The sequence below is a fragment of the Diprion similis genome, chromosome 6 (assembly GCF_021155765.1).
Source record: "Diprion similis isolate iyDipSimi1 chromosome 6, iyDipSimi1.1, whole genome shotgun sequence".
NCBI classification, from domain to species: domain Eukaryota; kingdom Metazoa; phylum Arthropoda; class Insecta; order Hymenoptera; family Diprionidae; genus Diprion; species Diprion similis.
In genome coordinates, this window is record NC_060110.1 from 21000550 (window position 1) to 21025010 (window position 24461).

General features: G+C 41.9%; 2 protein-coding genes across 2 annotated transcripts; both read right to left on the minus strand.

Annotated features, from left to right (window-relative positions):
* Positions 1 to 2593: 2593 nt before the first annotated feature.
* Positions 2594 to 5486, minus strand: LOC124407538 (stress-induced-phosphoprotein 1). Its single transcript, XM_046883773.1, has 3 exons — positions 5331 to 5486; positions 3302 to 4845; positions 2594 to 3099 (listed from the first exon to the last, which is right to left on the minus strand). The coding sequence occupies exons 1-3, from the start codon at positions 5337 to 5339 to the stop codon at positions 3027 to 3029; spliced, it is 1626 nt and encodes a 541-aa protein (XP_046739729.1). The 5' UTR covers positions 5340 to 5486; the 3' UTR covers positions 2594 to 3026.
* A 5777-nt stretch (positions 5487 to 11263) lies between these two features.
* On the minus strand, positions 11264 to 17105 carry LOC124407540 (NF-kappa-B inhibitor cactus-like). The gene is made up of 3 exons (XM_046883775.1): positions 16504 to 17105; positions 14609 to 14961; positions 11264 to 11903 (listed from the first exon to the last, which is right to left on the minus strand). Exons 1-3 carry the CDS (start codon positions 16947 to 16949, stop codon positions 11539 to 11541), a joined length of 1164 nt encoding a protein of 387 aa, XP_046739731.1. The 5' UTR covers positions 16950 to 17105; the 3' UTR covers positions 11264 to 11538.
* Positions 17106 to 24461: the final 7356 nt, after the last annotated feature.

Sequence of the window (24461 nt, forward strand, 5' to 3'; positions counted from 1 at the left end):
TTCGTGATACATATATATATATATATATATGTAACATTTACTCACGTCCTCTCTGGCGAATGCGAGTTTTTCTCCTCAACGATTAAATTGGCGAAAGAACGGGGTTCCGAGAAGCACCTCGAGTAATGATACGTCACTGTCAATTGCAATGAGGCAGAGTGCGTGCGGCGAGCGTTTGTTGTTTGTTGGCGGTTACTCGTAGTGTTAAATCTCCCAGGATATTTGTTACCCTCAGGATCTGACCCCCTACTTTAAAAGCGATGAAAATAAGAAAAAGAAGAATATAACTTAATAAGGTGAGGAAAATTGGAGTTATAAAAATTGCGAGAGTAAACGCGAAAGAAGCGAAGTAGTGAAATAAGGAGAAAAGATAAAAAGAAAACAATACCGAAGCACATGTGCCGGGAGGGAATAAAATCACTCACTTCGTCTATGTGCATATGTATTTCGTAACTCGGATCGACGCAGCTCGATCGAATCCCTCGGAATCGATCCAACTCTCGTCGGATCGAGAGAGGCAGGTAAGCGATGCGCCTCGTCTCTATCGCCGGAATTCGCTCCCCGTCCGTCAGGTTGGACGATATTGTGAGAAATCAGTCGGTTCGCTGCTGCCCCACGCCAATGTGGTCTCTCGGTCGAAGGAACGACCGACGTCTACTCCTCGAGGGGCACAAGCAAGCACAAGATTAACCCGCGGTATCGAGCCACAAGCCACAAGACGACGGTCGGAATTGCGAGCCGAGTTCGGCGAGACTGGTACACGCGGTAAAAAAAACTGGCCGACGTACGATCAAACACCCGCGTTGCTGAAACGGAAGTTCGGGAAGCGATTCACATTTTTGAGCACGTTATTTGTCACTAATGTTTACACACCACCGTCCATGATGTCGCATAGCATTATGGCGGCCGTGTTTACGGGCGACGCGCGTCACTGCCTGCCTGCCTGCCTGCCTGCCTGCCTGCTGATGCTGCTGCTGCTGCTGCTGCTGCTGCTGCTCGAAGGCTCAAGCAGGCAGAGCCATGAGCCATGGGCAGAGCTACCGGCGCCCCCGGTGACCGAGAAGAGAGGCGATCCCAAGCCAACCAACGAAGTAACGAACCAACCCAACCAACGGTCGACGACACGCGCGTACCGCCGACGCACGTCACTCGACACACGCCTGTGCGCCTCGCAAGTCGCATCAATTTTCGTTACATGCGATCGAATCCCCCCCCCTTTTCAACCCGCCCATTTCACATCCTCGGCTCTCCTCTCGTGGTAATCGAATATTGCTCTAGTCGCAATCGCGGATCTCAACGACGTCTGGCGACTCCGTTGTGAAACGGGAAACCGTTGACCGAAGATGTATATTGACTGATTTTTTGTGGGCACTCGGAGGTGTTCATCCTCTCTGATACACCGTTCGTCGAACAATTTAAAACGGTTACTTACTTCCGGGCGTATTTACGTGACCATTGATCGGCAGGTAAGTGGGCCTGAAGCATTGAGAAGCTGTGTTAACGATTCGGTAGCTTCTTTATCGGCGGGAGCTGTTTGACACGCAAATCCCATCATCGCACGAAAGCCCATTAGGGTAGCTTGTGTCGGGGGGGAAATTACCATGATCGTGAAACGAAACTATTTCTACTATTATCTCGGTCGGGCTGACCTTATTCTGGGTGTTCATCGACGGAACTTTGGGATGATTTCAATTGGTAAGGAATGTATAGTCAGGTGAGAAAAATGATGATAAGGTATTATGGCCTTATCGCTCGCCTTACTGTACCAAGGAGACCCCCGAAACTGAGACATCGGACTTATACCGTTGGATCAACTGTGCAGAGAACGTGTAATTTCTGCATTTATTTTTGCCACTCGTGATAATACAGTTGCATGTTACTTTTTCCTATGCCATATTTTATAAATACAATGCAACGTATTTACAAAATCAGAGGCATAATAAAAACAATGATGTGTATACAATATTTTAATTATTAATGAATGTAGTTATACGTGCAATTAGTATGGTTACATTAAGTATTTATATTTAATCGTTTCATCGGAATAAATAATAGGCGCGGAGAGAACATTTCACATATTTTTCTCGTCTCGTGACATGTTTCAAGGTAATCGAGGAATCGGATGTTAATACTGAACACAGCTTATGCAGTACAGAACCTTCCTTCATGGGCTGGTACATTTTCATTTTTCTTCTTTATCCTATTTTTTTTGTTAGATACATTATGAACTATTTCACAGTATGTTTTCCTTGTTTCACGTAATTGGTATTTACTTATCCTTTGCTTTTCTCTTTCTTGTAATATCCCTAGTCATCGTTTAGTTAGTTCTTCATCCAACAGATTGCTTGTATTGTACGTGTATACCTTTTAACGAATGAAAAGTGTACTACTTGCGAGTTTACATAGAAAAGCGGGAAAATTATGCAACTAGATGGAAAAGAATAATGAAATAAATACAGGAATACTTGAATGAGACAAGAATAATTAAAATTCATAGACAGCATAGTACCGTCTTGAGGTACATAATTTATGTATGGAAATGTGTACATGGGTGGAACGAATTTAGCAATATAGTAAATAAAACTAACCGTGATAAAGTACAATGCGACAATAGGTATTTATTATTTCCTTTAGCTCAATTATTCACGGATACAAAAAACTTGCCCAATATCAGACACTGGGAAATTCATAATTCGTATCTGATCATTTTTATGCAAAAATCGAGAAACGTTATTTGACCGATTTGACTAGCAAATCGACAATCGTATCATGATACAATACAAGAGACAAAACAGTAAAGGCAAGCACTCGGTGGAGTTGAAAACCTCATTCACCCAATTGTACGTAGAATACGATAGAAATTGTAAAATTAACGTATCATTAACTAAATGTAAAGCCGTCCTCATCGTAATGAAGAAACACAGCGATAATAGAATGTTATATTGTATTATGTTGTTATCTTCTAAGGCGGGTACAGCTGGTAAATTCTTATAGATATTGTTGGCTGTTCCATTCTCCTTTCTTTTTCAATGTATTGCTACAAGTCCGGATTCAAGAAGCTTTTGAATTTTCGCCGCAATGTCCGGATTTTTAAGGTGACTGCAAAGAATTAAAGAAAGAGTTACTGAAATGAACTAAATTATCACAAAATTATGGATGAGAATTGTATAATATTGTATTCCTTAAGTAAGGTGTATAGCTATTAATCAAAAGAAGCGTGATTCTATATTACATGCATTGTTCCTGAATCATTCAAATTGAGATCGTCAACCACAGGTTTTGTAAAAATCAATAAACTTACTCTTGGAGCGCTTTTGGATCGCTCTGCATTTGTTCAAGAATCAAACGCATCGCCGGATCTCTGAGGATGTTCTGAACCTCCGGATCAGCCATGGCTCTCTTCCTCACTTCCTCTGGATTGGAGCTAACAGCGACGGTACAAGAGCGGTAGCCTTCGAGCGCTTCGCTATTGGATGGGTCTATTTCTAATGCTTTCTGATAAGCAGACAGAGCTTTTCCTTGCTGCTGCATTCCTTGAAGGATTTTACCCTTTCTTATCCATCCTTTGATGAATTTTGGGTCAATTTCTACACACTTCTCACAGTCTTTTAACCCTAAGTCAAAAGCTACAAGTTTAGTATAGCAGGCTGCTCTGTTACTATAATATTTTGGCTCGTCAGGGTTTCTCAAAATGGCTTCCGAGTAGTGTTTTACTGCTCCGACGTAATCTCCATCCTTGAACTTTTGATTTCCGAGCTCCTTTTCCTCCTCAGCTTTGATCGGGTCGATATAGGCCTTTCTCTCCTGTTCCTTGATTTTCTTATCGATATCAGACAGGAGGGTTTTAATCTCGGGTGTTCTGTGCTCGGACATAGATTTTTCGTAATTAACTTTAGCCTGCTTCCAATTCTCTAATTTCTTATAGGCATTTCCAATTCGAGTGAACGCCTTGGCTATCAGTTTAAAATCTGCCCTATTTTCCCGACCAACCTCAATGGCCTGCTCGCATTGTTCTATACACTTTTGATACTCTTTTTGCTCAAAGTAAACTGCTGCGACATTGTTTCGATACGTGATGTCCGTAGGGTCAAGCTCGATGGCTTTATTATAATGTTCTAAAGCAGCCTCGAAGTTCTTTTTCTTATATGCCTCGTTTCCAAGTTCTTTCTCTTTCCTAGCTGCCTTCTTCTCCTCGGGAAGATTCTCATCCTCTTTTTTCTCGGGTTTGGCCTCTTGCTTAGGCTGGGAAGTCTCTCTCGTAGGCTTTGGCGGGTCGACATCCATCGGCTCGTCCATGTCTCCAGGATTCAGTCCAAGAAGTACGCTCAATGTCGTCAGTACTCGATTATCCTGCAGCCTAGCTCCAAGAACCCTGGGATTACTCCTGAGCTCCTGGATCAGTTTAACATACTCAGGGTCGTCGAGGTACGCTTTAGTCCTAGGATCGCTGCGCAATTTTACAAAGATATCTGGGGCGTTAAAAGGATTTGCGTCACTCCTCTGCGCCTGCACTTCGGACAAGCCCTCCCTCAACTGCTGATTATCAGGGTCTAATTTGAGACCCTCCTCATATGCCTTTATCGACTCGTCCAATCTGCCGAGGTACGCGAGAGCGCTACCCTTTCTAGAGTAGCCCTTAACCCAGTCAGGCTTTAGCTCTACCGTTTTCGTAGCATCCTCTAGCGCCTGCTCGTACTTTTCAGCTTTGGCATAGGCCGCTGATCTGTTGCTATACAATACGTGGTTATTACCATCCAAAGCGATTGCCTCTGTGTAATAATTGACCGCTTCATCATATTTGCCTTCTTGCAGCGCGGCGTTGCCTTTGTCTTTCAGTGCTGACACCTAGAGCGATAATCAAACATTGCAGAGGTTATTATCAGGAGTGAAAAGAATACGATTTATTGTTTAAAACTGACGTAGAAGTAGCATTTTTACCACAGTAATCGTCATGCTATCACCGTTTTTTCAAATCACGGTCGCAAGGATACGGGAAAACGGAGTGATGTGTAACTTTCGCCTCAATTTATTCGCAACGACAACTTGACTGACTATTTTGCCAATCGGCAAAGGAACAGACAAACAAATTACGGGTATAAACAAAACTTTTGTAACAATGGAATGCTTGCGAAGCCGCGTGAACTTGAACAGTTGACGGGGTGGCCCGAACGCGTGCATCGTGAGCACACCGAGTGATGAAAGCGTAGTTATATACCTTGTGTGTCGGCGAAATTACAGCGAAAAATGATGAGGTATCCTTGAAAACATTTTCGCCTGATCGGATCGTGCGATTTTCGGAGATTAATTAGGATCGTAATTATTTACTATACCTTTTCCATTACGCCGGTGACGTCCGTGCGTTTAAGGTTCGCTCGCGTCGATCAAAACTGTCTGACTCTTTCTCTGTGTGCCGCTTCGAATGCTTCGACGATTTAGGCAGAAAGCTCTGGAAGTATTCTTGGTTGGCATACGCATCGCTGCTGGCGCCATGCGCCCTTAGAACGAACCAGAACATGCGCAAAATAGCGATGATTTAGCACATCCTTGAGTAGAACACTCGGTAGCCATTATAGCCAGGTTACCATTCACCTCCTCGATCCCCGATAGAGCTGTTATACCGACAGCGGATAACATTACCGACTGATGTTATTGACGCGCGTAATTTAGAAACGTTTTATTGTAGTTTCCTCATTTTCATCAAGATTCTGAAAAACAAACAACTGCGGTTAAGAAAGGCTTTTCTATCACTTCTAACAGATTTTTATATCTTATCTCTGAGATGTCTTAAAATAATTGTATACGTTAAAAAAAAGGAAATGCTCGCGTCCAGAGGAGACATATTCGGATTGGAATGTCGTGTTGCTATTCGTTAATAAATTCCTGATGTACGGTTTACCGTTTGCCTTGTCACGAAATGTTACGTCAGGTCAAAAATAAAATGTGAACTAAACGTATTAAGCCACCTGAATTTCTAACTAGATTTATTCAACTCGTATGTCAAGTCACGATTGACTGTTAATCGATCGGTACATTTCTTTTGTGGCCGTATATACCTTCCGACTTACCCTGGTGTATAGCATAGTTTTCCTGTACAAATTATACAGTTTGATTCTGTTTAATAATTGTAAGAAAAATTTGAGACATGGAGTAAAAATCAAGAGAAATATGAGAAATAGAAGAGTCGCAATGGCGAATTTTGAAAAACGTCCAAATTTATTCCACAGCGTTTCAAATTTTCCATATTTTGGTTTCTTATATGCTTTAAAACTTTTTACCTTTTGCTTTTACTGTATTTCAACTTTTTACTGGTTAAAATTCTGTCGAACATATTTTCAGCCTTTTACAAATTCGATATTGTGACCTTTCTATTTTTCGGTGTGTCTGTATTTTACCCCCACTTCTAACTTTATCTTGATAAACCTAACGGAAAAACTCACAAGAATTCCCAGAAACATCTTGTACGCAATAACAGAATGTAATGTTTACTGATGTCATGCCTTCAAAATTTTTGGACTAATACTGATGACACAATTCTAGACTTCATTGTTGTCAAAAAGTGTTTGTCATCGGGTCATTTGCGCAACTTTGGTATATACATATATAGGGAAATATATTCAAGCATATCGACTTTCGACCCTCCAACGGTTCATGCTAATTTCGTATAAACACGAAGGCCCGTTTATTTTCGCATTTTACAGAGCTACGATTATAATTGACCGGATGTTATTCCGTACAGCGGTGAGAAAGTATATTATAATTCTTTAGCGGTAAGCTCGACGTATTTATTAACGCCGAGAACGGCTGTCTGCATATAATTTCACCAGAAGCTTTACGTATGCACTGACACACTCGCCTTTCACGGTGTTATCGCTCGAAAGTGAAAATAGTTTACCAGGACCGCACGAAGAGCTACAATAAATATATACTGCAGATGCGAGGTGAAATTCACGGAAACATGCAACCGTCTAACGCATTTCTTCATCGAAAACTCCGGCGTATCTTGCGGTTTTTCCGCTTTGTTGCAGTCTTACACATTATGTCATAAAATGCAAGCAGAATGCAAATGCTGACCGTAAGCGCCTCTCGCAGTAAAAAAAAAAAAAAAAAAAAAAAAAAATCGGCACCTCCATTTTCGGAAAGGATGTATGATGTAAATTCTCGCCTCTCGTTTCACGCGAATTCAGTCATCGGTTTTATAATCGCTTTATACCCTCATACCCAATTCAAACTATTTCCTTATACATCTACTTCGTACGTACTCCTAGAATATACGTTACATATGACGTGACATGCATAACACGCGACGTCCCCGGCTTCTGTTATCGATAGAAATTCCTAATCACTCGATTACCGCCCTGAAGCACGTCAGCTTAATTCCCCACTGACCGAATTGCTCTACATCGCAACGATGCGCTATAATAGCCGAATCGTCTGCATCGGATATACCTAGTAGAACCGCAATCCGATGTCCCTCGGTATTTTGCGGTCAAATAGGCGAGGATAAATTTAGGTATAAATTTAGCCATAAATTTACTTGGTCAGCCACCGGATTGAGAGGACGTTACGCATACATATATAATCAACCAATCGCGACAGCCGCGATCTAGGTCCTCTCGCGATCCAATGATTTCTCCTTTTGTGGTCTGTATACATGTACATACAACTTTTTATTCGCCGCCTGTATCATTGAAACTGGTTTTACACGTACACCGTATACCGTCCAACTCATCGTCAGTTCTGCAGGCGGCGTTTTCAACGCGCCTGCGTTGGAATTCCCAGGGGCTACTGGGGAATCCCAGTCCCACCGAACCGAGCCTCGAATATATAGGTATACAACGAACGCGCCAGCTGCGATTCTAGAGAGCCTCTCGAAGCGAGAAGCCCCAGCCGCATGATCGTGATCGAGAACTACTGCAGAAAGAAAGGTGTATAAATCATAATGGTGTATGTATATTAAAGGTACGCGCTCCTCGATCTCTACGACGGTAAATCTGCCTCGAATTACACGCATCTCACCTGCTCACAAGCCGCAGAGTTCATTGCCAGAAAGCTCGTTCTTCAGTTATTTTTATAACTGTAACAACCTTTGGTTGTTGTGCAGGTAAGGTAATTGAACGCTACACTGCGGATGTTGTCGAGATCTGAGGTTGATGGGAAGAAAGTTGCGTATCATCTTGCGAGTGCGGTTAATTATACATCAATATTTCCTCCTAGAACATAAAGATCGGTCGTTACAAACCCTAAGAGTTTATATTACACAGTTAAACACAAGCCGTTGAAGGCGTAAAATTTACACCATAAATAATTCTAGTTACCGATGTGTTTCTCGGAACGATTTTGTCACGCTTGCTAGCATTATTCGCGTTGCGCAATACTCGGAAGGTCGTAACCGCAATGTCGGTGCAAATGCACCACCATCTACTGATGTTGCTGCTACTTTCGTAGGGGCTTCACTTTTGACACTTAATTAAAATTGCCTGACATCCAGTCGTTGCTATTCGCAAGTAGCTCGACCAGGATCAGTCATTGTTGCTAAATTTTCTTAGCAAGTTCCGGTTAGCTTTAATAGCGTCATTGTCAGACTGGTTCATGCGCGGTGAAAAAGCACCTGAATTTCCTTAGACAAGATCCGGGATTTTAATAAAAATCCGGGATCAGACGATGACATAGAGCTCTGGAGTTCGGACCTCATGCATCCAACGTCAAGTTACACTCGGTCTACTGCTCGCGTAGGCATTCGGAGCAAATAAAACGGTGGCAGGTATTTATAGGCAAGAAGAAGCCGTGTGCTCGTACACGCGTACGGATATAAATACAATAAGCACGTAGAGATAAAGCGTGCAGAGATCGCGGTGTCCGGTGTGCGTGCCTCTTCCTAGACGGCGAGCTGCACACGCATCCTCCAAGGCACGCAGGGACTTCGGCCAAATATACATACCGGTGACTTGTACCGCACGTTATCCACGTGACTAATCCGGCACGGATGGTGCCGGAACGCCAAAGCCAAAAGTAGAGAATGAGGAGTAGAGCAAAGTTCCCCAAAAAAGAGCAAACGGTGAAAAAAGGCCGCAGCCGAGCGTCTGCGAGCTGTCTCTATGGGAACATATGTATCTATACCGTGGCGTTGCATTCACGAATTGCTGTGAAGCAAAGTGGGTCCAGCGAATACTAATTTCCACTTCTCGTGTGCTAGAATAATCTGAGACAACTTTTTTCACATCCATATGGGTAATAACTTCGTAGAAATCGTTTAAAGCACAAAGAGAAAAAGAGAGGCAGACTTGTTGGATCCGAAAAAAATTTACTGTCGGGAGAAGTCCACAAACTACGTTACCAATTGGGGAGGGGGAGGACCCACAGAAGTAACGTCACCTTTCAAAAATGACCAATTTTTAGTTTTGTGATCTTGGTTTACTGGCCATGTTATTTATATTTAAAAATAACACTTTCGTCGAGAAGTTAACGTTACTTTCGGGGGGGTGGGGGGGGGGGGGGGGGGGGGGTTAGAAAGTTCAAGAGTGGTAACATAGTTTATGTACTTGACTGGGGCAGTGCATCCGCTGGGATCACTTAAGCGTTATCAAACTTTCCAGTCTTGGTTCTGGGAATTAATAAAAAACTCGTTAACTGTATGGAGGAATGATTTAAACAGACGAGTATATGAGACAGTTTTGACACATTGGGAAAACACAAATTCCGTCACGTTTTACGTTGATTGTTTTCTAACGGACGTAATATACTTTCGGAATGTTGACAAGAATAAAGACCCAAAATGCGAATTGAGTTTCTATCTTTATGAAAACATTTACTGTAGGTTCTCTGATTTATTGTTTTCACCTAAAAACAATTTTTCGTTTTTGTATGATTTTAATTAGCTGCTGATGATTGATAAACTATAACAACAGTTTCAAAGAGCCTGAACTTTAGATTTAGTTAATTCTCCTAAACTAAGCTCTTGCAAGAATCATTACAACATGACTGAATTTCCTTTACCGCATTCGTCAAAGTCAATTCATAGGCATGGCACTCCCTCAGAATTGACGATAGGAATTCCCGAATATTCGTATATAACGTTCAGCGAAGAAGCTTCGAAAGTAAAGTGAGTGAAATAAAATCCCGGACTTACCCCTTTCATTGGTTACAACTTAGCGGCGTCCATATTCCAGGAATAACGCGCAAGTTTGGTTACATCGGGAACACCCAATTCTTCCCGAGAACTTCACAAAGGTTGACAGTACATATTTTTTCTAAGTGATTCAGCAAACTTTCTGCGGCCTCTCTTTGAGAAGAGAGCGAAAGAGGAAAACGTTTTCAAAGCAAATGTGCATATAGGAAGAGGACACGCAGTATGTTTATAGAATCACGTCCGCGGTTTGATGAAGGACGGAATTTTCAGACCACAAACTCACGGTTGATTCCGGATAGCAACGAAGTGAATCATTTTTGATTGAATTTGACTGGGTTTTGAGTCCTCGTATAGTTCAATAAGTCATTGCAAATGTGACGGTATTTTTCTGTACCGTTTCACCGTTGGAAAGTAGAGGATTTTCTCTATATACCGGATAAGCAGTGAGTAAGACGCATGATTTCAACGCATGTAGAAGGATTTGATCCATGAAGCTCTTTCACCGCGTCTTTGCTCAGACGACCGCGTAGCTAATAAATTTCTACGTTATATATTATCTCTTTAGCGTACAGTAGGAAAGAAAAGTGATAACGTCGGATTGTCTCTTGGTTTATAATCGTTGGTTTATTTTTTTATATTAAAATGTATAAACGCTAATTTTATCACGAGAATGACATTGACATTCTGTCATTTACTCGCGATTGACAACGACGACGACGACGACGACAGGTTTACATATGCAGTTCTGATAAGGAATGACGATATTTACACACGCGGGGTATTTTTTTGTTCGATGGGCTATTTCTTAACCACTGTCACAGTCTAATTTGCGCTTCTGATATATAACTAACAAGATTAATAATACATAAGTCAACGTGGGAAGTCGTCCCATTCACAGTCTATATCATGTACATACAACATGTATATATTATACATATAACATATAAATATAAATATAAAATATTTTTATGTATATATATATACACTTGACTAATTTTAACCGGTGTACACTATATCTATATACACTATATCTATATACATCAACACGCCCAATATATATATATATAAATATATTATATAAATATAAATTTAATAAATATCTATATATAATATCGGTGAGAATTGCGCATCGCGACACGTTCCTTGGATCATTTAAAGTTTCCCTCTTTTTTCACCTTCTCCTAAGAACCAAGACCGCGTGGTTATTCTGAAAAACGATTCTTCATCCGTCATCTCGACCCTGCGGCTTACAAGTCACGCTGCTGCGACGTATGTGTAACGAATTGTGCCATCCAGCTCCCACTTACTTTATCCTGTACCACAGGATGCGATCCGCTTGATCGGATCGACTTCGGTAATTGTTCCATTGGATCGTCCATTTCTTTATTTACTCTTGATAATCCACGTCTCGCCTAAGCACGTAATCCGACGCTCTGCCAAAGCTGGGGAATTTTCGCGAGATTGTCATTGTTCTTGAAATCCGCGGTACGCGAACTCGCTGCACCGAGTCTCCTTCCGAGTTCCTTGGCCAGCTGCGTGTCCCATGCGGCTGCGATTTCGTACGCCGTAACACCTCCGTAGGTCAGGGCGTCGAGCTGGGGATTGCACTCTTGCAGCAGCAAGCTGGTGACACCCTTTCTCCGGCATTCGATCGCAAGGTGAAGAGCCGTCCTTCCACCTAGCCTCTCCTTAGCCTCGAGATCCGCACCGATGTTGATCAGGAATCGTACGACTTCCGTATTTCCTGCTACAACTGCGGCGTGGAGGCAGGTTTCTCCTGTAATCATGAAAAAAAAGAGACGTTTAATGCTGCGCTCACTTCTTTCGATCCAACAATGGCTATTATAGTTTCAACTTGGGATTATATAAATTTATAAATTTCCCCCGTCATAATGGTGTAATTTCACGATTGCTGCACTTTTACATGTCACGTATATGATGTATAAGTATACGTAAGATTTAACGGGAATGAATGTAATTTTAGTTTATGGTATTCGAGATAAGATTTCTCGGAGACGGGCGGCGCCGCGGCATCTTGCTTCTTTATTGTTACATTACATACCTAATCGGCTACATTATTTAAACAGGTTCGAAGCGGTTAATCCCCCCATTACTACACACACGTAAAGTCCAGAAAGCGTGTGGACATGGTCTTCCGCTTGTATCCCTCGTCAGGAGTATGCTTTGTTTTTTCAAGAATCAAGACAAATACATAAATAAAATGAAAACTCAACGACGGTTCGACGATTGCGAAGAAACGGTGCATTTGCGAGAAGTTACGGTGATTCCACTTCGGTCGAGGAAAGCCTCAGTTGACTGACTCACGCGTGATATTTTTTTTTTTTCCCCACCTTTTCCGCAAACTTTATCATTTTTTAACTGCAATCGTCGGATTCCGGACCTGTTCGCCGTTTTAGTTGGCTCACTTCACCGCGAGATAAACTCTATGTATGTGTAAGGTATACTATACATACAACGCAACGATACCACAATAAGGGAAACTCTTTTCAACCGCAAACCGAAGCATGCTAACGTCACTTGACAATTCCGAAACATTCGCACGGGTTTGGTGAATCATGTCTTTTTTTTCTTTTTTTTTTTTTTTTGCAACACACTGCAAGGTCATAGTCCCCAAGTGCGTTGGGTCAAAAAGTGCGACACGGATGCAATGTGGTAGATTAGAAGGCAAAAGTCCCGCTGTGCCACGCGGACACGTCCTACCTACTTTTAGCAAAATCGCGTCACACTATTAGAGACACGCTTACACGTGTGCATGTGCATAATTGAATTCTAACTCCTCGAATATGGCACGATATTGTTTTTCTTCTATTATCCGCACAGCCGTTAACAATTCTCGTGTATAAGACAATGGTGATTCGATATCGTGCATTCCATGTAAATGATAAGCACGTGTTATATAGCTTTGCTTTTGCAGCTGCGGAGGAAAAACCGCGAGCAGAATACTGTCTCGTCAGTTTCCTGCGGCTGAGCAGAACAAGGCGTCTATGCTTAATGTAGGTGCTATTGAATTCGAATAACACAATAACGTCACGCGTGGGGTTAATTCTCTCTAAGAATTACTGCAACAGGCGTTCATTCTCTCTTTTGTATCTCTCGATCGTTGCATAACCGAAGAGCTCGGGCCGTGTTTGGTCGTTTTTCGAAAGTGGGCCGCCCCGAGGACGAGGCCTTCCGTTCGCGTATTTGCAACGAGTTGGCAGAGGCGAGTGCGGAGCGTTTCTATTGTTGGATGGATCGCGAAAAACAATGTCAGGTGAAGGACGCGAGCCTCGAATTGTCCGTATGGCTGTACGATGTGCAAATTGCAATGCGTGTGTTTCTCGGTTACTAAATCCTTCCGCAGCGCCTTGACCGGACGAAAATGGTGCCGCTGGTTATCTGGGTCGACGATTCGATTTGCACCTAGCTCTTAAATAAAAACAATTTAGCGCCAATCACGCTACACCTACCTGCGAAAAAGTACCAATATTCTAGTAACAGAGCGCGGCAGACGCCGAGGAAAACGAGTTCGAATGTGTTTTGGAAAGCCAGGAATTGAGAGGTGGCCAAGTCACATGCCTGAGCAGGATATAGATAGAACTAGGAAGCTGCCGTGAGTCAGCTCCGTGGTATAAGGTCCAGCGGGATGCCGCGAGTTGAACTATCCTTGTCCCGATCAAAGCCTGCGGGCTAAACTTAACCGACACACGATGAGTTGCCACCAACAGCGGCGTAGCTGCCCTACATAAAGCTGTTTTTTTTAAACAACCGTTTTATCATCCCGAGACAGTTGTCGTTCGTATTTTAAACCGTTGAAAGATATTTCGGGAAAATCATGTCTCCACCTGGGATTAGAAATAGGCGCTTTTAACAACACGGGACGAGGATCGATGCGGGATTGCAAAAGCTTCCCGGGGAACTCCGAGCTGCTTTGCGATCCTCGGTACTCGCAATTTTTTTTGTTTTTTCTTTTTTCAAAACGTTACAGGGGAATCCCCCAATCTTGTCGCCACTGTGGGGTTTCCCCGAGTCGAGAAGGGAACGCGCGGTGCGCAAATAGCCTGGCAGGTATTCCTGAATGTCAAAAACATCTGCTTTTGCTTCGACTTGAGCTGAGAATTAAAGGGGGGAAAAAAATTTGTGATGTAACAAATCCCGGATAAGAGGGTGCTCGGGAAAATTCCTAACCGGATACGCTTCCTGCCTTTTACAGGTGCAACAATCGCTCGGCCAACCGAGGAATAGAGACCGACACGTCGATGCCAGAGCAAAACTGCGATCAACGCGATTATCAATTTCGTTTTTACAGAGGTAATGAGACGCGACGTTTATACCGCTTCATCGCGTCTCCATCATTAGCATCGTCCAAGTGCCCATGTATCAAAGTGCCAAGACGTTACGGCTTGCAATAATTTATCAGTTGTTCGTCTATCGAGATTCGACGGGGTCGAGGAAAGAATTGCGAAGCTCCGGTTTACTGACCTTCGTAATTGCGCTGCTCAAGGTCCTGCGGGATCGCGGGCGCCTGTCTTCCGGGTGTGAGATACATCCTTTCGCAGGCCGATATCGGCTCGGTCAACGCCCTGGCACAGGCCAAATCTCCGGATGCTGCGGCGAGATGGAGTGCCGTGTTTCCGTCTGAATTTCTCAGGCTCGGATCGGCTCCCGCCAAAATCAGCCGCCTTACTATGCTCGGCTGGTGAGTGTAAACAGCAAGGTGCAGCGGCGCCTGGCGCTTGCTGTTTAAGCAGTCGAAGAGCGAAGGATGAGGTGACATTCTTATCAGACTCATTGCGACTTCGTGGAAGCCCTGGACGATGGCGATGTGTAGCTGTCTGTTGAACAAATTATTTTTATTTACTTACTACTCTTTGTTAAATGTCAAACGAGATGACGTTTGTGATGATTATATGGATTTGAGGGAATGATCGTTTGCTTATAATATGAATTATTCGTGATAACAAGTGGCGTGAAGCAAACTACAGTTACCATTTGTTTAAAGTATTAACTAGTTTTACTACACGCGTAGTTCACAGATCTGAACTTGAAGAAGATGGTGATATCATCGTAGGGGTAATAATAAATACCGAACTAGAGGATCTGTAATCAACGAGTGAAGTATTGGAATTTAGATATCGAACCACCGCTGTTGAGACAGAGATCTGTAGATCTGTAGATAGTATTTTTAACTACTGCCACTCCGGTTGGGACCAACTTGTTCGTTATCAACATTTCAAGACTTGACAAATTACTCATGGGTTTGACCAGGAATCTTATAAATTATTTCCTTCTTTTTTTTCTTTTTCCTTTTTTTAAATTACCCATGGTTATAAAAGCGTTTATTATACACGGAATTAAACTGAGGTCATTTGTCAATGATACTGAAATCTGAAGTAAAGATCTTTCTCAATCAGGACATTGCTTGTACATTTGCGTTTGAAAAACACGACTTAATCTGTGGTTGTCGAGTGACGTGGGTTAAAAATTTGCAGCCGCAATTATACATTTCTGACAATTAATTAAGCGGGTAAGAGATGTTGGCGTGTATAAAGTAAAGGGAAATGAATAAAGTATAAAATTGCCCAAGTTATCTGCCAAAAATACTTTCTTGGGTACGCAATGGACAAATGAGAGCTTGAATTTTCCTTATTGTCGTTTAAAAATGTCTAATCTGGGATCCCGAATCTGAAACACGCCTAAAAAATTAGCAATGTACCCGACCTCCATACTAAATTTGTGAGTAGGTATCAGACCTGCGGATACATTATGTCTTAGCTATTTCGAGCCGACCTTCGAAACTGAGAAACAACTTTGAATCGAATATTTTCATCAGAAAATTATGGTCACTTTATGCTCGGTCACGCGTGGAAGAATTCAGGAAACCGCTACGCGCGTTGAAGATCGTTTTATAAATTAATCCATTACGATGAAATCCTCGTTTCAAGAACAAACTACGAATCACTCGAAGAATTCCGGGATCATAAAGTAGAATGCGTGTCTGTTTCCTGTACCAGATTAAAAAGTATTATGCGAATAAAATTTTCAACATCGCGAAAGGCCAACGGATCGAATAAACAACTTATCGAAAAACAAAAGGAATGTTTCAAGGTGATCGGACCATCCGCTTCGAAGTGATCCTTGTGAGATCATTCTGTAGGTAGTAATGTTTTTCATGACTCACGACACGACGCACGTAATGATCACTAAATATGTAGGCAGTTGTAGAATGTTTGTATATGTATAGTATAACAGGTATAATAACTCGTTAAAAAATGATTCAAGACAAAAAACGAGGACGAATACAGATTTGACCGATCGATTTAGACTTTTGACGATGATGAGTCAGTGGAAGTAAGAGTACGAATCGATCAACTTACGTGTCGCCATCCTCGTCCTGGGAGTAGTAGAGCCTCCAAAGCTGCTGGGCCTGTTCAAGGTAGGAGTCTTCGTCAACCGGCGAAGAGTGATGCGGAATTCTGTGAGCGGTAACCGGAGCTAATTCGTCGGTTGGTTCCGCTTGAACCTTTCCTCTGAGGTGGTTTATGGTCACGTGTGTCAAGGTGAGTTGGCTCAGGGTATCGCTCAGACCCACTTCGACGACCCCGCTGTCGACCCTCATGTCTACTTCCGGCTGCAGGTTCTTCCAGGACGAAATGTCGGATTGCTCTTCTCGACCGGTTTGGAGCCTGAGATCGGCAGGGTGTTCCTGGTCCGACTGCGGGGTGGTGATGTTCTGGCCTGACAGGAACCCCGAATCAATCTGAATCGCGGGGTCATCTGAAAAGTTTTTCTTCGTTTGGTTCGTCATCCGTGACTGCAACATCTCTCGGCTGTTTCTGCACTCGGTTCAGCAGTGACGCGAATTAAGAATGTACTTCAAGTAACGCGATAAGCGGCGACGTTTGCGGCCGCGAGATAATATTCCAATGACGCACTTCAACTTCGTTAATAAGTATGCTGTGTAGCGTGGATAAAATTATTATTATAATAGCAAATTGTCAGCTGATTGTGACCGGCACTTTTCAACTGTTCAAATACGTTTTTATTTTCAACAATTGCGATTACTGTTCACTGTGCAACAGCTGGTGTTTAACGAGATGTTGCTTTTTCGCAATTAGTTTAACTGTGCAGAATTACCGAACAAAGAATTGCGGAGCTCTGAAAGGCAGTGTTCACTTTCACGATTGCAAAAGGCAACTGTAGTTTGCCGTTTTCGGAATAACTCGGAACGCGAATTTCCCCATTTCGCAACCCGTTTACACCAAGTGTACGGTTATCTCCTTATCATCCGACCGTTTGCGCGAGTCACACAATTCGATGCGGAACGTTTGATGTTCAGTGTATATTTGCACGGTTTAGTGCTTGTCAATTTCCTCTATTAGCACCAAACTCCGGTTTGCAAAAGTCGTTTAGTGTACGAGCAAGTCTCTGAGCACGCTGATACTGAAGTGGCTTATGAGTCTAACTCCGCCTTCTTAAGTCGTACCACCGCAACTGACGTTTGGAAACGGACTGACTGAAGTTGTAAACACGAGCGAGACTCGACTCGAGCGTTTCTCCCCTCTAGGCAGCTGCCAAATGAAACGGGAAAACCATTTCTGAGTGCCAAGTCAGTACAATCCTCGGCTTTCAAGGCTCGTCGATGTACCCACATTCACATGGACACATGCGCCACACATCAGAGCTTGCCTGCTATGTTGAGTCCCTCCTTGTGTATCGCTTCGTATGTTACGTCACGTTGCATTTCAATTGACACGTGGAAGTTGACAGATTTTACTGTCCCACAGATTTTTCTCCGTGAATGCGGAACTTACTTTATATCTTGCACCCTTTTCTGAGACCTCCTCGATTCCGTTGGTTGTCGGATCGGTGCATGGAAACGACGCTGATTGAATTAGTTTTGATTGAATTGAGTATTCAAGCATGTGTGCGAGGATCGTTAAAACTCGATCACACCCTGGGAAATGAGGAAAAAATTCCTCCGACATACATCGCGTTTATGAACGCAATCTGTTTACAATCAGCTTTCACCATCGGACAAGATTAAAGAGTTTTTTTAACCACCGAGCGGTTAATTCCAAGCGAATTAATGATTGCACCAGCCGATTTATGGGTGTTAGTGGCTAATTAAGGTGCAGAAAACTCTCTCTCTCGCAATCCCCCTTTTCAATTGTCTCTTTTAAAAATACCCAGCCATTGTTTACGACCAGAGTATTGCACGTCTAGCTGCGCAGTCAAGAGTGGGAACATGATGACGAACGCAGATAATTCGGGTGCTAAACGAAGAGTGAAAAGCTTACGTAGATCTCACCGCTTTGTACCGAGGCTCGTGATCAAGGTTTATTCAAGATTCAAAGTCCATCCGAAATACACAAACGCGTGTTGCAAATACAAGTTTAGAAGGTGATCGACATCGCGAGAAAAAAAATAAAAAAATATATATAGATATCAGACGAGAAATATGATTTCTCATATCTATACACTGCAGAGATACTTACAGGGTTATTCCGTTTGCTAAGCTCATGTTTGATCTGCTGTCAAAAATCAACAATCAAGGACTTTCCAAATCCCTGCGCTGCGTTGGTAGAGGCGCGATAATGACTCGGGATCACAGCGGGACTTCGTAGCTGTCCTACGAAGGGAAACAACTGAAATAGGGTCAATTGTACGACACAAAGGTGATAACCAATACCGATGATATTTTCCGAACGACTAACCACCGCTACAGGCCATAATCTCTTGCACGATGCGAAAGTCTCGTCGTGTATATAAATAATGTATTTTGCGAGTGAATCGCAGTGGTGGTTGTAGTCCTAGTCATCCGACTAGGCTTGTACACTTTCAACAATTTGTAAATAGGATAGGCGCCATGGATGTTGGGGGGGGGGGGGGGGCTACGCGATTTCTCCAAATTCAATTCACCTTCCCCCCTTCGTTCGCAGATAAATAATTCCCAACGAGGTCTTAGGTCTATAATCTCGGAAATACCGGGCGAGTGTAATACCTGCGTAAACACAGCACCAGCCTATCTATATCGTTATATTGTACAAGGTAAAAGATACGACTGATGCGGACATTTCGCTGCGGTATAAGTTGGTATTATATCGTGCATATATGCTTATCTCCAGAGCTTTGGGCAGGGCGGTTAGTTCGTTGTTAGTGCGCTAAATACACATTAGTAAGAAAAATTGAACGGAAAGAAAATTTCGAAATAACCATGCCAAATTGCAGATGACGACAGTTTAGAGCTTAGCGCGATTCTAAGCTGATTGACTGGAAGGCTATGAGTCTTGCGATATTCCGGGATATACCTGCATAATGACTGGGGAAAAATTTCGCAAGTTCTGCGCCATCTTCTTGGCAAAAGTACAGCGAGTATCCATCGTCAACCTTGTTTTTATTACCCCGGACATAACGCAGCTCGCACGAGTTTACAATCTGGATTAGTCATTGCATTTGAGGTAAACGCATTTTCCCATTAGCCCCCACCGAGCCAGGTAGTAAAACCATGGGAATTCTCAAGGGGTGGTTTCAAATTTTCAGCTACCTGGCAATGAGTCCCTTCCTGTTCGCCGTGCAACCGAGCAGAGTCTTATCTATAACGACAAAGACTTGTGGAGGGATTTGATTTATGCGCTATGAGAATCTTGCTGCGAATAGTTGTTCTGATCACCGAGGTTAATTGAACACAAGCCCACATCCATGCGCCGGACACGTGCTAAATAGGAAAGTTATGAACGTGCAATTCACACGTGAAAGAAAACTTCGCACTTACGTATTGCTCAGCTGGACTTACGTAACGTGAATAACCTATGATAGTTCGATGGTCAGTTGCGAACCAGCGCGTCATTTATTTGCATTTATTGTCTTATTGATCGGATCGAGGAAACAATCGAGAGCCTGATGGATCGATGAAATTCGGGGACCAAAATGACGAGCTTAAAAATAGTTTTACGCGTTTGGAACTTAGTTATACTATTTTCAGTTGTACACAGTTTATCATGTGCCTGAAACTATATGCTCCGTTCATAAATAGTTACGCTCGCGCGATACAAGCAGCTCGTAAGTTATGCGGACAGAGATGAATAGTCTGTATAACTCAACGCATTTGTGTCAAGAGCCCGTATGAATTTGTCAGTTGTAATTCATTGTCGATTAATTATATTTCATTTTAATCCATGCGTGAATAGATATTCGTTTAATGTATGATGTTTTCGGGGAAACGTCCGCTTTCCTCATCCTCGATCGCTGCACGTAATGACCCATTGAATTTCACGTAAGCAGCAGCATCTTGAGTTGAATCGAAAGTCCATCATGTGTACGTGTTCGTTCAATAACGCAGCGTAATGTTTCTACTCCTCGTGACGCATTCAATCAAACCTCACAATCAGCTGTAAACCATTCGGAAAATCCAAACAGTGGTGATGGGTTAATTTTATGATCCGCAGGACAGCGACGTTGTCTGCATAGAAAAATCACTTTGGTGCAGAATGGTGATTGACGAAAATGTTAAGGAGCCGGAAAGGCAGTTGAAAGAGGCCCAAATAACTGATCCTTTCACGGCTTTGCGGAAGACAGCACGTAGCGATAATGGCTAAACAATTGCCTTGAATGATTGAAAAATAGTTTTGTTAACCAGGCAACGTTATAAAAGTGGAAGAACATTATACTACACTCGAGTAGACTCAGCACTCTACAAAACAACGGTATATTTACAATTGGACACATCAAGTACTCATGAATATAAGGTATTCTCAAACATACAACACAACGATGAGTCTTTGCGAGCAAACAATGTCTGAGTATATGTATAATAGACTCATTAGTCAGTTTTTGACTCAGAATCTAATCCTCGATTGAAATAAGAACACCTCGTTTGGTGAGTCGAGGCCACGTTGGAAGTAAACAGAGGTAGCTAAATAAGAATCCTTGAACAATATTGAATCCTTCTTGATGAATAGCAAAGATATAGGTGAGAACTACAATTCTTGGATTCGTAGACGATTTTCCTCATATTAGAAAAAAAGGCTTTGATTTTGAAAATTCAAAGGCGGTATCGCCTCGTCAAACGACAATGGATCTGGCCGAGTTCATTGTAAAACGGATTGGAGCTCTACCGGTAATAATGCATGCTCAACAGGTGCGTAGCCGTGAAATCAGCTCTATGAAACCCGGAAAAACCACCCCGGATTATGCTGGCGTAACTTTACGACGAAAGTATCATCGCAATGCGTAAGTCGAAACAAATGTGTACGTGTCGACTCGTGATAATGGTGATTCTTACTTTTACAATTAGCGTCAGATAAGGTGCGTCATTTCTTTTTTTTGTGGGCTTTTTATCTGCTGCACTGGTCATGCAGAATGGTATAATAAAAGTGCTAGTTGATCAAAAAGAAAAAAATACAACAACAATGAGCTAGGACGAGATAAAAACCCGTCAGGATTTCCCACGAACAATTTTTATCGCAATTGCTTTGTGATCGATTGATACACAAACATGAAACATCATTACGGAAATTCTTAAGTATAAAATTACATGTCGACGATGATAAGCAACGTGACGCGTCTGCATTGCATGACTCGAAACGGGTAAAAAGAGTGAAATTTCCCATCTGTATGTGGCATTATCACGAGATAACGAAACTGAGAAACTTATAACTTGTAAAGTTAATCTATTCAAACGTCCGTTAAAAACCAGTAGCTGCTATATATATTCAAGTACACTTTTTCCTCCAAGGTTCTTTTTTTTCCTCGATAACTTTTTGCGATCGGATAATGAACGGTACGTGTGTGTATTACAGTACCTTCCGCATCATAATCAGCCTACGTAAAACGGCGGTCTGGCCTTACTCGGGTCTTATATAGGTCTGTGTATTTAAACTTGCAGGCGCCAAACCAAGCTAGATGGGGAATTCCAACCGCTTTGTACACGTCTACCGCAGACTTTTAAGACCTCAGACCGATCTACTCCAGACTCTCTTTGAGAATAGAGATAGATCCATCTAGTGGCTGTGCATTTCATTGCTTGAAAAAGTAGACCATTCGACGTATGTTCAGAACGCACTTGACGTAACACACGTTACACGTGGCATTTGTCAGCGGTTCGTGTATGAAGGAAAAAATACAAAGAAAAAAATATCACTTGTTTACAATTGTCGTACAACAAGTTTGACCGGAAAATCCAGTTCCATTTTTCCTAGGCATGTGCAGGCTCTTTACGTTTAATGCAAAGCAAATCTGTAGCTCAACTCGTCTCATGCATTACATAAATTATCCATCAATTGTCGAGAAACTTACAGAAAGCATTTAGTAATTTTTACAATCTCGTTTCAAAGTGTTCTCCGTTTTTCATCGTATTCGTCTCTTTTTTCGCTGTTTTTTCTTAACGTTTTCCTAGAATCGAGCATAGATTCAACTATATGTTTGCGTCCTCGACCCCGTTTAGCAGTGAATTTTACCAGTTATTTGCATTTCTCAAATCATACTCGAGTACAACTTTTATCAAACAGCAAGCATTTCTTTGATCGTATAAAATGTTTCTGACTCTGGGCACTTTCGGGCTATAAAATGTACGCGACTGGCGCCTAAAGCGATTCGAGTTTTTATAACAGCTTCTCGATGTAAGAATTTCCAAATATAGACGCAGAGGAACGGGCAGATAAGGACGTTCAAATATTTCCAATCCGAATGATCACGAATGACTACTGTTTACCCGCATAATTAACACATTTCGAGATACTGGTTTTAGCAAGTAGATTCATTGGTTATACATGCAGGCGTGGTCTACGATGTATTTTTTGATCGGTTGGATATAAAAATCGAGGAATCCTAAAAGACTGATACAAGTTACGAAAAATATAACGCAATTCAACTGTGACTGGTCTGATCGAGTCAAATATGGCGAAACATTAATTTTTTAAACCAAAAAGACTTCTCTTGACGTGAAAAAATGAAGGTGAAGCAAAACGGATTTTATATACAAGTGCAGAAAAATACTTGTGGCAAATATTTTTTTTTTGCCATTGAATGAATGATCTATGTATATTCTCATTGTCAGTGACTGTGAAGATATGGCCTTGAACATACGTTAGAAGTGAGACAAATAGATATCTGAGCTAAGAATCTCGACGTTGTTTTCTCATGAATGATCAAGCAGGATGATCTCTGGGAGAGTGATCGAGTCCCTCCAAGTATTTCAACCTTTTTACTAGGAACCGACGATGGTGATCACCTGAAGGTCGCATTGCGATCCAAGAATCCCGTTATGGCGTGCACACAAGGTTGTTAGATAGATTGTAATTATTAATGGTTGTGATACTGGTTGTAGTTAACTTGTCACGGATTAGAAAGGACTTGGCGAGTTTTGAACTGCTGTATCGATAAATTTATTTCCTGCAGATTCACTCGCGCGAAAAATATTTTTCAAGGAATAGAACGCCGTACAAATTTCGTATGAAAAATATTTCTTTGCGTGTACGTCTTCGATAACTTTACTTTGATTTATTTATTTATTTATTTATTTTAATAATAAATTAAGATGACGATTGAAAACGAAAGAAGTTATTGTAATGGGGAAGACGAGCGTTGAAATTTTTTCATCTAGTAGGAAAAACCGGTATTCCAGTAAATTAAAAACTAACTATAAAATGACTGGGGGTTTCCAGCGAGCAAGGTTTCTAAAAATAATTTGTGCACTTTCGTACGCTGATGAAAAGTAGGTAAGGATGAAATAATTGCGCGGGAACATACGATTCTTAAAAGTAATCAGGAGTTGATAAATCAATGGGATAAACCAATTGAATTTACGATCATTTAATGCTGTCTTTCGTTTGAAAAACGAATAAAAAGCATATATGTTTCCTCCATTGCCACGACATGCAAGACTATAAAGTAAAATGAGATATATTTCAACGAACTTTAAGCAATAAAAATAGCCGTTTCAATTTTGGGCTTACTTGAGAGTCAATGCGCGGATTGATAGTACTTTTGTTTACCAAATTTTCATTTAAATCGTATTAATATACTTAAATTGATATCCGGAATCTTAACAGGAGTTGATTCAAGATCCGTGCCCGATTTGTCAATTGTCAGTATCATGCAGCTCTTATTTTATGCCCTTTTTTTACAGCAACGGCCACACCGCAAGTTCGGCGACCCTGTCGATGACTTGGCAAGGACGAAACCTGCGCGTGGCATCGCATGAACTTGACGAAAACTCGGTGGTTAAGCATATAAATCTCTAACGGTGGGAAATCAATTTCCGAAGTCGAAGCTCGGCGCTGTTATATTCGAGCACAATTACGTGCGGTTAGTGACTAATGAAATGTAAAAAAGG

Excerpts from the sequence above, each read along its gene's own strand:
- LOC124407540 (XM_046883775.1), bottom strand. The coding sequence starts at position 16,949 with ATGTTGCAGTCACGGATGACGAACCAAACGAAGAAAAACTTTTCAGAT. Across the intron at positions 14,962-16,503 it reads CAGGACGAGGATGGCGACAC|ACAGCTACACATCGCCATCG; the intron begins GTAAGTTGATCG and ends TTTGTTCAACAG. Across the intron at positions 11,904-14,608 it reads TGAGCAGCGCAATTACGAAG|GAGAAACCTGCCTCCACGCC; the intron begins GTCAGTAAACCG and ends TCATGATTACAG.
- LOC124407538 (XM_046883773.1), bottom strand. Across the intron at positions 3,100-3,301 it reads GATCCAAAAGCGCTCCAAGA|TCACCTTAAAAATCCGGACA; the intron begins GTAAGTTTATTG and ends AATTCTTTGCAG.